At 31.2% G+C, this 17,546-nt stretch overlaps 1 protein-coding gene across 1 annotated transcript in view; it reads right to left on the bottom strand.

The window, feature by feature from the left end:
- Window positions 1-17,546, bottom strand: part of LOC140044173 (uncharacterized) — a 352,654-nt gene that overhangs the window by 76,052 nt on the left and 259,056 nt on the right. Inside the window, exon 10 of the mRNA XM_072088650.1 lies at window positions 13,869-13,967. Within this exon, the coding sequence (XP_071944751.1) occupies window positions 13,869-13,967 (99 nt within the window). The remainder of the gene's footprint in view (window positions 1-13,868; window positions 13,968-17,546) is intronic.

Below are 17,546 nucleotides of genomic sequence, written 5' to 3'. Positions count from 1 at the left end.
ATCCTGAAATCAGAAAAACTACAAACTTTTGTGACAACATCAGTATAACAAAAATGTATTCTCCAAAGTTGTTTGCCTTTTATCCATTCACACAAGGTCCAAGATACCATTACCATCAGAAACATGCCTGACACATCAAAATTGTGCAGCATGAAACAAATGAGAAATGCATGAAATGCATTCAATAATATTATAATCGTGTATTAAAATTAGCATTACTAATGTAATGATTAAAAAAGTTTTAAAAAGATTGATTAAACAAGGATATTCTGAGACAGATATAATGCAGGATCTGCATTAGTTGTAGTTGTCATACCAACAAGCAACTTCAAGCACTAAGCAATCTAAGCGCTATAGTTTTCATGACATTTATTTAATAGAGAATTAATAACTAAATTACAGTAATCCACCAAATGATTGCTAGATTAACTGCAGCTTTTTAATAGCCCAAAAAATAGCATTTTAAACTTGTTTATTTTGTTGTTGTTAATGTTGACTTGTCTGCACTATCTTGATGGTATAAATATGTTAAATTCAAGATTTAGAATAATTAGACAATTTAATAAAAATTTCAAATAAGAAAAAAATATGAAGGTATTAACAAGTAGCTTCTATACCATAATAAAATAATTACATTCTTAGGCTACATTTTGTGCTTCTGTTTGAGGAACAAGCATTTTAAACTAAAATGAAGAATAAAATTTAGGATTCTGATCCTGAATGGTTCTCAATACAAACATTAATTTATGACTTAAATTATTTTGTTTGTTCACTGCTGCTGCCATGTCTACCAACATTTGGCAGACATCAACATGACCATTTGCTGCACCCCAATGCAATGCTGTTTCGGCATTCTATTTAACATTTTAAAAATAAATATGTTAGAGAAATGCACCTTTTTGTTAATAATAAAACAAAAAACAAAATGACAACCTTTACATAAAATATCACAGTTGAATAAAAACATATCTTATACTAGTAAGTACAGAATAACTGTTACAATTATAGTTTAAAACTTCACAGTACAATCAGTCAGTTTGATACCTCATTACCCCGAGGCGCCTCGCCCTAATTGCGGTCACTTTCTATTCCCCATATGTATGGATGCATGCAATAACAAAAACAGACAAAATAATAAAGATGTTATGGTTATATGGTATTAAAGTCTCTTTGAACATGATACATATTTGAGGAATGTGACTTTGTCACCTTCACTAAAATCAGGTCACATACTAAGCACTAAGCGAGTATGACCATACTGATGTAGCCATACCCCTGTACCAGACACCACACAATATAGAATTTGGTATATTTGAATGATTGTCCAGATGTTTTGCCCTACTCTGACGTCATTTGTACTTCATACTAAGTACATTTGAGAATACTTGCGAAAAAAGTTCTTGGGTGGGAGACGAACCCACGACCTCCAGATCACTAGCCTGCCATTCATACCTCTGACCACTTGCGCTGATGGCTAGTGGTTAGATTCGAGCCCAAGTACGCAGCGTAATTGTATTAAACTACTGTGGAGTAGCTTTGCGTCAGGGAGTTGAGTAATTGGTCAGATGTTTTGCCCTATTCCCTACTCCACAGTAGTTTAATACAATTACAACCCTATATATTTGAATGACTTCCAGCCCTATAGTGATTATGATCATACTGCTGTAGCATACAGTAGGACTACCCCTGTACCTACTACACCACATAAAATATAAACAGTAATTATGATCACTAGAGGGTGAGCTCGCTCCCCCTCTAGGAAGTGTAGACGATGGTTTTCGGAATGATAATGTTCTCCTTATACGTTTCCTGTCGGTTACCATTATTGAAAATGCTTGACATTCGTAAAACTAAACTACTTTGTTTCACAGTGTTTTAGATGATTAATAACATTTTAAAGTACAGTTTTTATTGTTTGGTAGGTCCCTTTGGGGAGGCGGAGGTCATTTGAGGGAGGTGCTTATTCGAGGGATATATGTTAAATTTTGTAGTTTTAATAATATGGTAACATTTATAATCAAATGAAATCCTCTAATAGATATGAAAAGTTCTAAAAAAGAATAAGAAATGCTTGGTAAATTGTAGATAACAGTGCGGTGAATTCTACTACAAATAGTACCGTGTAATTGTGTTGTTATAAATATGTGGATGGACGTTTATTAGATAGTTGGGTTGGGGGGGGGGGGGGTTTATTATTCAAAGTGATGTTTTATTGGAGAGGCGTTTATTCAAATGAATACCATCCTAATAATTATTAATACATTATTTAATTTAATCATCTTTTGAAACTAACTGCCGTGACAGAGTGGGCCCAAGAAAGAAGACATTATGGTACGGCTTGCAACATGGGCAGACATCTCGGTCCTAACGGGACAAAGATAGCCTACAGTTATTCCTGCAAGCTTACTCAATAAAACTCAGCTATCGGGATTTCACTCGAAAAATGTCTTATCATCAAATCTCCCTATGTAATTTTATAATACTATTCCCCACAATATATTCTGATTCTTTATGGCGTATATTTAATTTGATCTTTATTAATTTGCAGTATAATTCCTATTATTTAACTACTGTACCTTCACACACGCGCGGTATGTTTTAAAATAAACAAAAAACTGAAATGGCTATGATTAATGTCCAACTTAAGCTCCAGTCCTACTATATCTGATTTTTTTTCGTCTTCCAAAGGGACACTGTATTGATTGATGGAAAGTGCCTGTTTCCAGTCACCTTTAGGGTCAAATCTATTATTTTAACTGCTCCCTTGTGTATAAAAGAGAGAACATATTTGAAACCAGGTTGTTGCAAGGTGAACTTATCTTAAACCCGGAAATTACTTTGACCGGGAAGAATTGAAATTGAGATGAAAATCTAATGTTGAAATCATAAATTGTGTTAAAAAACTCTTTATAACATCTTCCTAAGATAGAAATATGGAACAATAGCGTCTCTGTGAACACTAATGTTATCAAATCTACGTTTCGCGGTACATCTCAGATAGATAAGGTATAGGTATCCAAGGCGGAGATTTGTACCACAGTTTTTGCATTGTGCTCGCCTATGTCAGAATTAACCATAATTTATAGATACTGCTGTAGCTATAGACCTACCCCTGTACTCGTTTCACCACACAAAATATAAACAGTGCATAATTATATGGTCAACTGCTGTTACGCATACTCTAATAATCTTAAGATAATGAAGCCTAGTGTATAGCTACAAATGAATATCAATATATTATCTACAATTGTAACTCAAAGTATTGATATGGATTGGCATGGTAAAGGTTCTGGTCAAATTCATTTACACAATTATTATTTAAAGAATATTTTAAGGCACTGTAATCAATAACTATTTAAAAGAGTACCCATGGGACTACAGAGGTGATTACTGAGTAATAATTGCATGTAATAAGTTTGTTTGTCCCAACATTTAGTCTGTCCATTTGTCTGTAGTCTATCCAGGGAGATTTATTTTACATCTCCCTGTCTATCAAATATTTTTGAATTAAATCAAGCAAATTGACCAATCACAATGTGATGGATTATCCGAACTGTTGCTTGTTATTGGTCAACTCACTTGCATAGCGCCTACATTGTATTGACAATCAAAGCTTTAGTAAACCAAGTTTTATTTCTGGTTGACTTACTACTGTATGTTTGATAGGCTTTATAACAGTTTTATGTATCATCATCTCCATCAAAGCAAAGAACTGATAACACAAGAATCTCCTGTTCTTCAATTTGCATTTAAAACACAGTATCGGAAGTACAGGGTTAAAAGGTCAAACTGGGTGACGCCATTTCACAGCATGGAGCAGCGCCCCCTCCAAACTAGGAAGTCAAAACTATTAATTCCTATAGAGCAGGGATGTCACCACGCTGGTCGGCGCTGGTCGGCCCCGACCAGCACTCAACATTTCCGACCAGGATTTACAGGCTGCCGACCACCACTATTTATTTATTAATCATTACGATATTTATATTAGGCCTGGCCAAACTAAAATTCGTACTAAAACATTTTACCTAGCACATCGTTAATAACAGACAAGCTAGCCTCATATAGATAAGACAAAAGACTACAGAACAGCAAATGTTTCCGTGGTTACGTACGTTAATTTATTTGTAACACAATACCAGGCCTACCCTGCCCTGGTATTCATTGTTACAGCTTGTGAGTCATGGCGAACAACGTGCTACACACAGCACAGTGTACAAGTTTAAAGTTCACATAGCGACCATTCAAGCGTTTTATTTTTCACAGATTAAAAATACAAACAAGTACGCAGTAATTAAAAATGTACAACTACATACATAGACCTAAACAAAGGAAGCGCCTGTTTTTGTGGAATTCAGATTTTGGGGCATCTATCTAAGCCTTGGCTAGGCCTAGTGGTCGTAGTGTCTACAAGGCTAGGCCTAGGCCTGACGCGATCTATTGCTATTCATTTCGTAAGCGTTTTTTTGTTTTCGCGAATAATAACGGCGACTCCCCGGTGGTACAAGGTTAGGCCTAGACCTGACGCAATTTGTTGTTATTTATTTTCATAATTCTTTATGTTTCGCTAAAATAACGACAAACCCCCGGGGGGGGGGGGGTATCCCGGGGAAACCCCGGGTCCCCCCCGGGGGGTTTGTCGTTATTTTAGCGACCGGCACTCCAAAAAGCTAGTGACATCCCTGTATAGAGGGCTAAGTCAATTACTCTATCCCCCCTATAGTATTAGCAGATCCCCTCTATGATTTTTACTTTCTAATTTGATGAGGGCGCGCTTCTCCATGGCTCACAATGGCGCCACCCATTAGCTCTATTCTATCTCACAATGCCTTTCGAAATTCGAAATATACCAATGTATTTGTATTTTAGTTATTCTGTTTTTTGTTTTTTTAGGCTTCATCATTCAAATGTATTTATTCTGAATTAATTTGAATGTTAATGTAAGAGGCTGAATGTAATGAAAAAGAGAGTAGTATTGTTTTACAGTAGAATGAAACTATAAGAATGAAATTGTCAGTCCTAAATGAATATATACGATGGAAAGAAAGACATTTTAAAAATCCCGAATTTTTGGTAAAGGGTGGATGAGTAGAATGTATGACTGACTGATTCTAAGAGGTATCTGTTGACTATTAATTTACAATAGAAATGAAAATACTGACAATGATTAGTACTACTATTTAGTATTAGCTGTTGCACGTAGTGTGCTGTTAATTTACAATAAAACTAGTGACTTTATGACAGTACTGTATGGTAGACGAAGGTGGATGGTAGATGAAAGGATACGGTAATCTACACAAAATATTAATCTACGCATGCTTATGCACATTATACTGAGCATACTCTGTTCTGTTCATTATCAGGACTTATATTTGGTTGATTTAACATTCAATCCAATAGACGGAGTAAAGTTCATTGCATCATTTTGAAACCATGCAACAATAAAAAATGGCTGATCAGTACGCAAAGGGAATACACATTGTAGTTTTTCATTTTTAGTTAAAGATGTATTGTCCCCCAAAATCATGAAAAATAAAGATTTTTAAAATCAGACTTTGAATAGGCCATTTTGCAGTTTTAGTGAAGTTGTTCACTTCCATAAGAAAAAAAACGGGGGAAAAAAATTATTTCACCTATAAAAAAACAAAATAAACAGTTAACTTACCCAAAAACTCATTGTCTTCCAGACAATTTGACCATTTTTTGCTTTAAATTACATTTTTCTCAGGTAAATAAAATTTTTTTCAGACCCAATTTTTTGTGAGAGTGAATAACTATTATGTGACATTAAAATAACATATTCAACAAAAAAATTAAAAAATATATTTTTTTAGGGGAACAATATATCTTTAAACTTAATTAAAACATCATATTTTGTCATTAATGTATAAATATGTGGTGGCTGTGAATTCAATTCAATTTCAATTCAATAACATTTATTCAATAATGGTAAGACAAGAAAAACAAGCATCCTCGTAGCCTCTTTTAAGGTTTTTATTAGGTGTTTTAGTTCATCCTTTTGAACTTTGCTAACTAAACTTTAAATTTAAGTTAGTTATTTTAGTTAAAATAGTGTCACTCATTTTTGAAACAAGTTTTATTTTTAATCTTTGATATTTTGTGGATAAATAAAAGTTTGAATTTAAAAGAATGTATAAACAAATATTAAGCTTTACAAAATGATTAAAGTTGATCTTTTTATATTGTGATTTTCAAATAGTATACTGTTGACATTATTGCTTATACTTGAATGAATGCTATAAAGTAAGCATTGATAATCTGTCATTGTTCTAAAATATGAAAAACTGTAGCAACACCAACATTACAGTGGGTAGATTTATATTTAAACGTTGAATCATGGCTTGCCTCTTGTTATTTGGAGTCAGTTTTGTACTATGTTGTATTTATTATTATTTAAATAGATGACAAGGCCATTACATGGCTGCAGTCACATGCACAAATTTGAGTTAGTGTTTACCGACCAACCTACTGACCGACATAGTGAGCTATAGAGTACACTGGTACTGAAAGTGCTAACAATATAAACAGAATTTAATGGGTTTTTGGTTGAATTTAACCATTTATTTGTCATTTTATAAGTGAAAACATTATTATTTTTCGTTTTTTTTCTACGGAAGTGATTACAGTAACTTTATTAAAACCCTACAAAATAACATATTAAAAATCTGATTTTTAATTAATCTTCATTTTTCATGATTTTGAGGACAATACACCTTTAACTACTGATTAAATACTGTTTAAAAAATATTAATTTAATAAAATGGTCAAGACACTATTGTTTTCAATATTTTATAAAGTGTTTCAAATGGAAATTTATGACCAAAGCGTGAAAAAACATAATGTATAGCATTATGTATTGATAATAATACACGTTAAAGATTATATTTTAAATTAGAGCATATAACCGTACACTGTTGCTACAAAAAACTGATATTGTTTTGCACACAGTAACTATATTTAAGCCTAATTGTCAAAAAGCACTAAGTGGAACACCAACAATATTAAAACATAGCAATGCTATAAAACGATAAAGTATATACAACGATTTAAGTGAACAATAAAAACAAAATGTGTTAAAATATTCCATGTGTTTGTTATACAAAATGAATAGCAAACTTGTTTTTATTGTGCACAATATTTAGATAAACTTGAATGTCGCCCTCCATAAATTTTATATTTGTGGAAATTAATTAACCACAAATATTTATCGATTTATTTGGAACATTGGGTACAATTGGATTGGTACACAGAAAGCTATGACAATCATTTTGTGGTTTATATAATATTGTAACCACTAAACACTAATGCAAAAGAAAAGTTGATAACTTGTAAAACAGCTTTAAAGGTGTATCATCATCACTACCAGATTTTATATTGAGAGTCTAAATCACTGATAATCAGTTGCACTTGTGTTGAAAATTGGTATAGTAAAGTTGTGAACCAAATTTTGTTTACCCTGTAAACTAACAGCATATTTTCATTTCAATTGACACTGACAGCGCTAATTTTATCACTATCTTTTAATAACTTATATTTATTGGCATCTTTAAAATTTATATTAAGATCAGGTATTTAGTTCGACTCAGAGTGGTTTCAGTAAAAAATATATCACCCAAGGAAATTATCAAAAACTTTTAAAAAAACTGTCTGAATCAACAATCTGGTAGATAGGAAAGTACTTATGTACTGTATATTACATTAGTAAAATGCTTAAATTGTTTAAAAGGAGGTGAAAAGAGAAGCTTTTGCCTCACTTGAACAGCCATGTTAGGTTTTATCACTGTGTGAGTAGTATAGTACAACATGATGCCAAAAATAATATATTTTATTAAAATAATCAACTTTAAACTTATATTCTAGAGTATCAGATTAATTATTATTATAATATTGCTTATGTATAAAAAAAAATAAAGGAGTTTTAGATTTTATATTTCTTTAGTAATTTTGTATTTAATACTTTGAAAACTATAATTAGGATAGAACAATTTGAATTGAATATTATTACAGTAGGCCTATTTAGTTATAAACCTAAACAAATTACCGGCCTAGTATTCATTTATTCATGGTCAAACACAGAAAAATATGTACATTATTTTTGTTTGTTCAAAGTTAAAAATTCACATAAAGATATAAAAATGAGCTAAAAAATGTTAAAATTTGGTAAAATACAGATAAAATAAATCGTTTAAAATACAAAATACAAGCAAGATTGGTGTGTGTAAGGGTATGGCATAAAATGATCAATGTTTCCAAGTTTCATTGAATTGACTCATTGCAGTGTAGTGAGAAACGAGTTTCTCATCCTATTGGTTTTCCATCTTGGTACTAAAGACAAGGTAATGATGAGGTAATTACTTTTTACTTATGGCACTTTTAACAATATCTTTAGTGTTCTCTTTAGTTCCTATTATTCTATAAGCTGTTTTACTGATTTCATTAAAATATTTGATTGTATAGTATTAAAGAGAACGAAAAATCTAGAAATAAAACCCTAGCATAAGTATATAGCACAATAAAGATGAGCAAGCAAGTTATGTATTAATGTAGTAATAGATATTCATAAAAACCAAGCTAATTGAATTCAGCTATCAAAACTATTTTTTACCTCCGCCAAGGAGGTATATGTAATCGGTAGCGTGTTTGTTTGTTTGTTTGTTAGCAGGATTACTCAAAAAGTAATTACAAGATCTTTACCAAAATGAATATACAGATAGATATGTGGTCAAGGACCATTCCATTAAATTTTGGGACCATTGTCCCAATTCTGGACTACTTTTTAGTATACTTTTTAGACCGGCTAGTGTTAAAAGATAGGACAGAATTTTTCAAAAGCCGGCGAGCAGTCTTAAAGTAACAAGTATACTGAAATTGCATTTTCTCGAGAACTACTTGTCCAAAAAACTTCATTTTTGTACAAGAGGCAAGAATTATAATTTGTGATTTGAGATTTTAAAACATAATTTGATTTAATGTGCACATTTTTTAATGCCAGTAGTTTTAAAAACCTATTTCCTTTTCAAATTTACTCGTTTGATTTTCGCGTTGCTGTTCTATTGTTAGTCAACTGAAGCTATTGTTAATTGAAAGGCTTGTTACATAACCATTACCCCAAACTCGCATACACATGCTTGTAGTGAAATTAGCCTAAATCACAAACAGTATTAAGACACACACAAATCGGAGAAATCTTATGTAGGCGAATTTTACAGTAGGCGGAGGTATGCACTCTCGGAGTGGCTTTCTAGTTTTATTATGTAATTGAATAATAAATACTCATTTCAATAAAATATATTCAACTCATTTTATCTTAATTTTTTTTAACTTTAAAGCTAAAATACCACGATACAAATAGCAGCACAAGACAGAAAAACTAACAAAGGGATATATCACTCTGTGTGTGTGTCATCCATGTGATATCAACATATTTTATGTTTTTAAATTATCCACTTTCAAATAATCAATAATCAGTATTTTGTTTCACATGCTTAGAATTATTTACAGGGGCGGTAGCAGGACTATCTTAAGAAGATTGCCCAAATGTCCAGGGCCTTAGCCAGGATCTGAAAAGGGAGCAGGATTTAAAGCAAATTTTGTTAAATGACACCTCTAGATGGCCGGAAATGCTCTCGCACATGAAATTCATAATAAATGGCACCTCTAGTTTTTTTAAACTTCTAATTTTATAGGCCGATTGTGTTTCGTTTAAATTATTATTCAGTAGAAACAATTTAACTACAACTAGAATAGAAGTAGGTAACTTCGAAACTGGCTTATACGTTTGTTGATATCAAAGGTTTCTTAATTAAATGATTGATTGCTGCTATGTCAACTCAGATGGAAAATCCACAGACATACAATACTGGCAATAAAACTATTCCATTGGATGACACACTTTTTCAACAGCCATGTTGGAAAAGGGTGGATTTAGGGGGTAATTTGCTAATATTGTAGTGAATATCCTCAAAAAACGAATTGCATGTTGGAAAAGGGTTAAGACTGAGGGCTGGATTTAGGTGTGAATTGCTAATAATGTAGCATATCTTTAAAAAACTTTTTAGTGAAGAAGAATTGTCATTGATATTTCTGTTTACATAATAAGGTTTACAATATAAATTATTAATAGAGAGATCATATATATATATCTGCTCAGTCAGTCAGGGAAGAGGACAGAAGGCTTCCTACTTTCTAGGAGTTTTATGTGGAGGAGTTATCAGCTGGAGTCTTTGATTAATCACCTTTATTTTTAAACATAGTACTGTTCAGTGTCTTAGGGTATGTTCAGACTCACGGTGGCGTTATGTAAGCAGTGTACACATTTTTGTATGTGAACTAAGCTGCAGATTAGCGTTAGGAAGCTGTTACGCTTTGCCAGTGGCGTTAATAACCCTCGCAAGAGAGGATTACCTTGTGTTGGATAAAAAACCTAACGCTGTGAGTCTACGCTTAGGTATTACTATTAATACCAATCTTTATTCATCCCAATGAGCCAATAATGTAAGATAGGCCCTGTTTCTGCTACAATATGTACGGCATAAACATAACGTAATAATTATTAGAATTATAATTCGGTGACCCGTTTCCTTTGAAAACTACTTTGTGGGATTATATGGATTGAGGAATAGATAGCTATGGTTCGATCCCGTAAAATCCCATATGGGACCGGATAACCCCGTGTCTACCTAACTTTCAGTCACTGTCCATTGCTGTTTTGTACTGCTTACTGTTTCACTTGTTTTGACGACAACCAAACCCCACATCTTCTATTACCCTGAAACCTCGGTTCTATCACATTTAAAAAGAGCAAATATCTTAAGATTTTCAGTCCACTGTGACATTTTAGTAATTGTTCTAAGTAGGGTATGCTCAAAAAACCTTGTGTTATGGGTGAACAATATAGATGGTATATTCATAACGCAGCAGAAAGGTGCAAGAAATATACAGTATGATAAAATATCAGAGGTAACGATATCGATAATGATCAAGATTATACGGTATATTTATACAGTATATTTTTTATGAGACCCGTTTCTGCTGCCACAAAAAATACCATATAAAATAATATACAGTGTGTATATTCTTGGCGGAAGAAACAGGGCCATAGTATATATTATTTGAAAACTTCCATGTGATAGTTTAATACAATGCTGATTTTCCCATAAGTCTGTAACAAATAAATTCTCTAGCATTAGTGGTTTTACATTTTGGTATGAGCAACAAATATGAAAATTGGTGAGTACTGCCCATGTGCTATGATTTTAAAGTTATAATAACAATAAACAATATTTGTCATTTATTTATCCATTATTATTATTATTTTCCCATTCTTTATGAAGGACATATTGGGACCACAATTGGATTGACCATTGTTTCTAGCAGTGTGATTGTATTAAAATGTCTTGATTTGATGTAATGCAGCTGACATTATTACTCCTGTCTAACTACATAATTTGCTTAAATTCAAATTATATAGTAGTATAATAATTGCAATGAATTAACTGAAAATACTGGTAAGTTAAAGAAAGCTATTGCACGTAGTGTGCTTCTTCTCTTATAGAATTGTGTAATGGAAATTATTTTAAACTGAAGTATGATCATAACTGTAATAATGACCATATACACTTAAAAATACAATTTAAAATAAATTATATAAGATTTAGCCTAAGAATATATTGGTTTTTTGTTTTTAAGAGAATAGCAAATCTCAATTTAACTTAACAATTTGGCACATTATCAATATTATTAAATTACAGTATTTGATTAATAAAATTTAAAAAAAGTGTGAGGAGTATTAATGATTAATCAATAACTTTATTGATCCATGTAATTTTGAAATAACATAGTACTTTTTAAAAATATTATAATTTACATTGCAGAAAGTAAGTATATCAAGTGTAAACAAACTTAGTTATGATTTTACCGGCATTTGTAAATAAGAAAGTTTGTAATTAAGAATAATTATTATTTTTTACAATTATGTTTAGCTTTGATCATTTGACATTGCTGCAAAAGGGCATTTTTTAATTAAAAAAAGAAGAAAGAACACTGACAGATACACAAGCTGTAGTATATATAAATCATAGAGTAATAACATATGAAAGATAAAATAAATAAAGACAAAATGTAATAATTAGTTTCACATTTCCTTTATAAGCAAATTTTGAGATGGATGGCTTTTTAATCTATTAGCTACATTGTATTTTAATGGTAATAAAAAAAATTAAAATAAAGCATTTATTACACACTCTAAGGTATGTAACACAACTGAACTGTAACACCATCTTTCACATATTTCTCAAATAAAAAATACAAATTTCAAATCCTGGACATGGAACATAACAAAAACAATTTGGCCTATTCAGTTTTCTTTAAAACTGTCCTTAACCATGGTGATATAAACAAGGGTTTGCAATGACATTACATTTGTTTTACTGTCAAATCAGAAAGATGAAGAAAACTAAGTTTTAGATTTAGCAGACAATTGTTTTATTTAGCACTCAAATTTAAAATGGAAAATGACAAATTGTTATAGTAGGACATGTTTTATAGTCTAGAAAATTTGAGGAACATTATTTTTTCTTTTAACTTGCTGATAGTAATACACCGTTATCCTCTAGCAACAAACAAATCATCATGTCAACCCTTGTCTTTAGTTTTAATAAATCTACTAAGTATGAGACTGATTAGAGGTCTCAAATTTAATAATTTTCACATAATTAATAGCTAAAATTAGAATATTATTTATTTATTTCCCAATATTGGATCATTTTATTGACAAAGTTGGGTAAATTTTGAAAAACCTGACTTTAAAATAAATTAAAAGGCCTGCAGCCAGTTACCATTTGCGGCCATTGAAGAAATGCATAATTGTTTTCATTAATTCATTTTAAATACTGCATTAAATATTTCTTATTTTATATTTTTTTTTTAAACAGTGATCATCGACTGAATTTTCTTAAAAATTTACATACAATTATATTCAATCAACTTTCTTTCTTTTTAAATAGCTAGCTGCTGTTGAAAATTGAAGAATATAATAACATTGCATAAAATAAGATAAGAAAATATTTTAAAATAATGGTATGCTTAGAATGTTTCACAATTACATAAATGAAAGATAATATATAAATGAAGTCAAAGAATAAAACAAATAACATATGTATGCCAGCACAACAGATGAGAAGTGAGAGAGGATTCTTCTAAAGTACTTTACCCACATCTAGGATATTAAAAAGGTACAATAAAGAAGACTACATTTTAGGTAGTTGTTCATTATGTTCAAATATAATTATATGCTTGCAAATTATTCTCTGCATTTCTTTAAATTTAAAACAATCTAGCTTATCCATTTTTTCATTAGAAACAGGTAAATATAATATGAATTAGTATACATGGAGGCCTTTATATTTAACACAGGCCGGGTAGTGGGATATTATACTACAAGCGATGGGGTACAGTAGGACGATGGAGCAAAAGACCAAAGCCTTCAAGGCACATTCCGTAGAATGATAATGCTCTTTTGAGCAAATGTAATTTAAACAGGTTTTATCTACAGTAATTATATGCTGTAATTTGTTGAAATGTGGCACAATTATATTTGGCAAACCTGTAATTAAAAATTGTAAACTAATGTATTGTATTTGTTGTATATGTATTAATGTAAATCATTAAAATAATGTAAGGTTTAAGATGAGTGAAGATTTTGTATCTATAATTACAACATTAAATCAGACAAAATCTTTATTACTCCAATTTATAGATTTTATGAAAAAATTAATCTAGACTTTTTAAATTGGAAAAAAAAGTTATATACAATTACTTGAGACACTTAAATACAAGTGTGCATGACTTACCCTGTCTGCAATATTCATGTCTGATCCTGCATTGATCAGGCACATACATGTGCTGCTGTGACCAGCTTGGGCAGCATAAGACAAAGGTGTTCTTAAAAACTGAAAATATTAAGCACATAGAGGTTATTATATTTCATATAATATAGATAATTATCATACCAAACATCATGTTCTTATTCTCAGAGTCATACTCTATTTTTAGTAAACTGTTTTATACTGTAATTTAAAAATCAAAGGTAACATTTATTTCTCTTTTAAATTCCTAATAATAAAGTACAACAATTTGTACAGGTAATGTGATAATGAGGACACTTCCTTTGATTATTGTGTTTGTATACAAGATGGTTATTTGCATACCAGATGGTTATGCCAAGTCAAACAATTCAGAATTAAAACAAATTAGATTAACAATGGATATAAACTATAGCTCTAGGTCTGTCAGAAGATTCCTTAGTGTTAGTATCAATAGACCAGCACTAGTTTGCCTTGTGTTACAGAAGTTGTGTTAACGTACTATAATAAATATTACTGAGACTAAACAAGGGGCAATGAAATAACATGGAAACCTGTCAAATCAACCTGCTTCACCACCACTTTGATTACTTGTAAGCAAAGGATTCATTGGAGATGATGACACAATTGTATTGTGCATGCTTAGAAGGAACCAGTGGCCTGAATAGTCTGAATAAACGATCTGTAGAAGCAGAGTCTAGGCAGTAATTGTTTTGTACTGTATGTATCCTATCAGGTGTGGGGTTAATCAAAGGGTTATAAACACAATCGTCCATCCACATGATGAACAATATTGTAATTATTTATAATCTATGCATTTAATTTATTTCGTCTTTTATAAATAATAAAATCACAAGGTACAGAGCACTTTAGGGGGTAGACGGGATCGTCAAAAAGTGAAACAAAACACTATCAAGTGACTATCTGCCCCCCTAAAGTGTAAAAATTAAATAAACTTAAATACAGAAAAACAGTTTAAAATAACATTTCACATTTCATTAAGTTCAGACAGGTATTTGAGGCAAGTTTTTCTTAAGTGAATATATAAATGAAGAAAGGGAAAAAACTAGACTATCTTTAACATTTGGAGGCAAGTTATGAACAGACGTGGAAATGAATTAAAAATATTATAATGAGCAGAATTCGTTCTTGAAATACTATGGACAAATACTACAGAATTAAGGTGTCGCAAATTTTGAGTAATGTAATTAATATTTCGTGGCCAATACATTTCTAACTGCCGAAAATGTTGGCCAAATTAGGGCGAGTAGACCTTGATATACATAGTGTAAGCCTCTATGATAGGGTCTACTGTGTGAGCTCTCACTGTAAGTATGAGTTTAGGGCTTTTGTACATTCCTACTAATAAATGATAATCAAATTGTTGCAACTTCATTTTAATTATTGTTTTTTAAATATTTCTGATCTACTGATTTTTCAAGAAAATACAACAATCTTGAAAAGAGCACCAACTTGGCATCATAGTTTTTGTTCACTATAATGCCTTTTTTAAATGTCGTACAAAAAGGTCATGCGTTTATTTATTGCAATTCAAAAGATTTCGATGCATAGCTTTATCTGAAATTGCTTTAAATAAAATTATAATAGTTCACCATAAAAACATATACTATACAAATTATTGCTTTAATGTAAGTGGAAATGGTGATGAATTGGTGGTTCTCAATTTTGTATGCATAAAATATGAACTGAAAAGATAAATGTACTACAGAAACCCAGAATGTGGGTATTGAAGGTAAACAAAATACATAATCAAGCACAAAAATGTTTCCTCTGTCTGTTTGAGTGCTCTATTCATTCAATTATAATTCCCATCTTTTTATATTTTTGGTATTGGAATTCCTCTTTTTCATGGCTGTATATATAAATATGTTATGACCAACTAATTTTAAAATGAAGGAAAGTCCCTCTTTTCTCCTTACTTGATAATGACGATTTCTTTTGAATCTAATGTAATGCAATTCATATTGTCAACTTATCATGCTCATGAGATTCTTGAAAACATGAAATAGATTGAAAATTAAAATTCTCAAATTTAATTACATTTTAATTTTAAACTTTAATATGCTGTTTTAGGAGTATAATGCTATTATAGACAGAAACTAAGGTTTATTCTAGTGAATTTCAAAACTGAACGTGTGAACACTACACAGCAGCCTATCCCTATTTTGGAATGATAGTGGCATTTAATTCAAGTATGGCTACAAAGCAGGAAGTTTGCTAACATTGTGACGTGGTACAATCTATCTAGTATCAATTAGATATAACAGTTGATAAATGACTTATTTGTACACTAAAAAGTTGTTCAAACTCCACCCTATTTTGTTTAGCGTTATTATTACAAATTGGGTAAACATTAATTAAAACCATAATTTTCCATAAATCTCTGAATACAATTTTACACTTGATTCTATGATTCATTAATAATAATAATAATTTAGGTATTTGTATAGCGCCAGAATCAACTAAACCGAAGAAAAAAATCAAAGGCGCTTATATTGGATGTTAAAAAGATGCGTTTTAAGTTCTTTTTTAAAAATAGCAATAGAAGTTGATTTAGTAAAATGACCAGGGAGAGAATTCCAAAGAGAAGCAGAAGAGAACATAAAAGACCTTTGTCCATAAGATTTGGTGTTAATTCTAGGAACAAGTAGTAGGTTTTGATCAGCCGAACGAAGACAAGTAAGAGGGGTGTAGGAAAAAAAGAAGATTAAATATTCTCTATTTTCATTTTATAGTATTTGATTAAAACCGCAAGTCATATCGATGCTAATTTTGCTACAGATTCTACATAGCCTATAAAGATGTTGATATATGATGGCACCAAATAATATGGAGGTTTCGCAACCTTACGAATACGATAATGGAAACGGATAGGTCATACATTTATTAAACTTTTGAGCTGAGTCATAGTTTTTTATCTATTTTGCACACTTTGCATTGAATAAAAAATGATTCATGATAATATAATTATAGATAATTTATTGAAAGTAATTTAGTAAAAATGCCAAGTCAATTTTGATAAATAGCAGTTTTTAAAGTCCTCTCTCGCTACACTAGGCCTATAGGCAACCTCCATTGCAACATGTACCTGCGCTTCATTCAAATTTACAGCAGTCATATTTTGGATGGCGCCCTCAATATTTCGTTGCCATGCGAAACAGATTTGTACTGGCTTACAAAAACGAATAAGTTGGTGTGACGTATCCGTGTCGCGAAACCTCCCTCATGTGTGCACAACTACGTCCCACTTTTATGCTTCTTTGCCAGGAACCTGTATTTGCATGCTATAAAATGTTATGTAGTCCATGGGCCAGACATTTTTTCGGTATCAAATTGGTGGCAAATGCTACCATACATTTTTGGAACGCTTAATATGTCTACTTTTCAGAAATCCATGATAGCAATGCCAATTGTACAGCTTAATAGTCATTTTTGAGGATTATATAACACCGCCTACGGAAAATATGCACCACAAAATTTTGGGGTTGGGGGTAACACTTTTGCTAATAACTCGGGATTTAATGAACAGATTTGCATTTTCTTTGTATCAATATGTAGTGTATAGACAGTTTAAGTGTAATGTATTTTTCTAAGTAAATCCAACAATTATTGACGCCATTAGAAGTCAGAAGGTCATTGAACTTT

The sequence above is a fragment of the Antedon mediterranea genome, chromosome 3 (assembly GCF_964355755.1).
Source record: "Antedon mediterranea chromosome 3, ecAntMedi1.1, whole genome shotgun sequence".
Classification (NCBI taxonomy): domain Eukaryota; kingdom Metazoa; phylum Echinodermata; class Crinoidea; order Comatulida; family Antedonidae; genus Antedon; species Antedon mediterranea.
The sequence above is the reverse complement of the archived record's forward strand: the minus strand, read 5'-3'. Positions and strand labels throughout refer to the sequence as shown.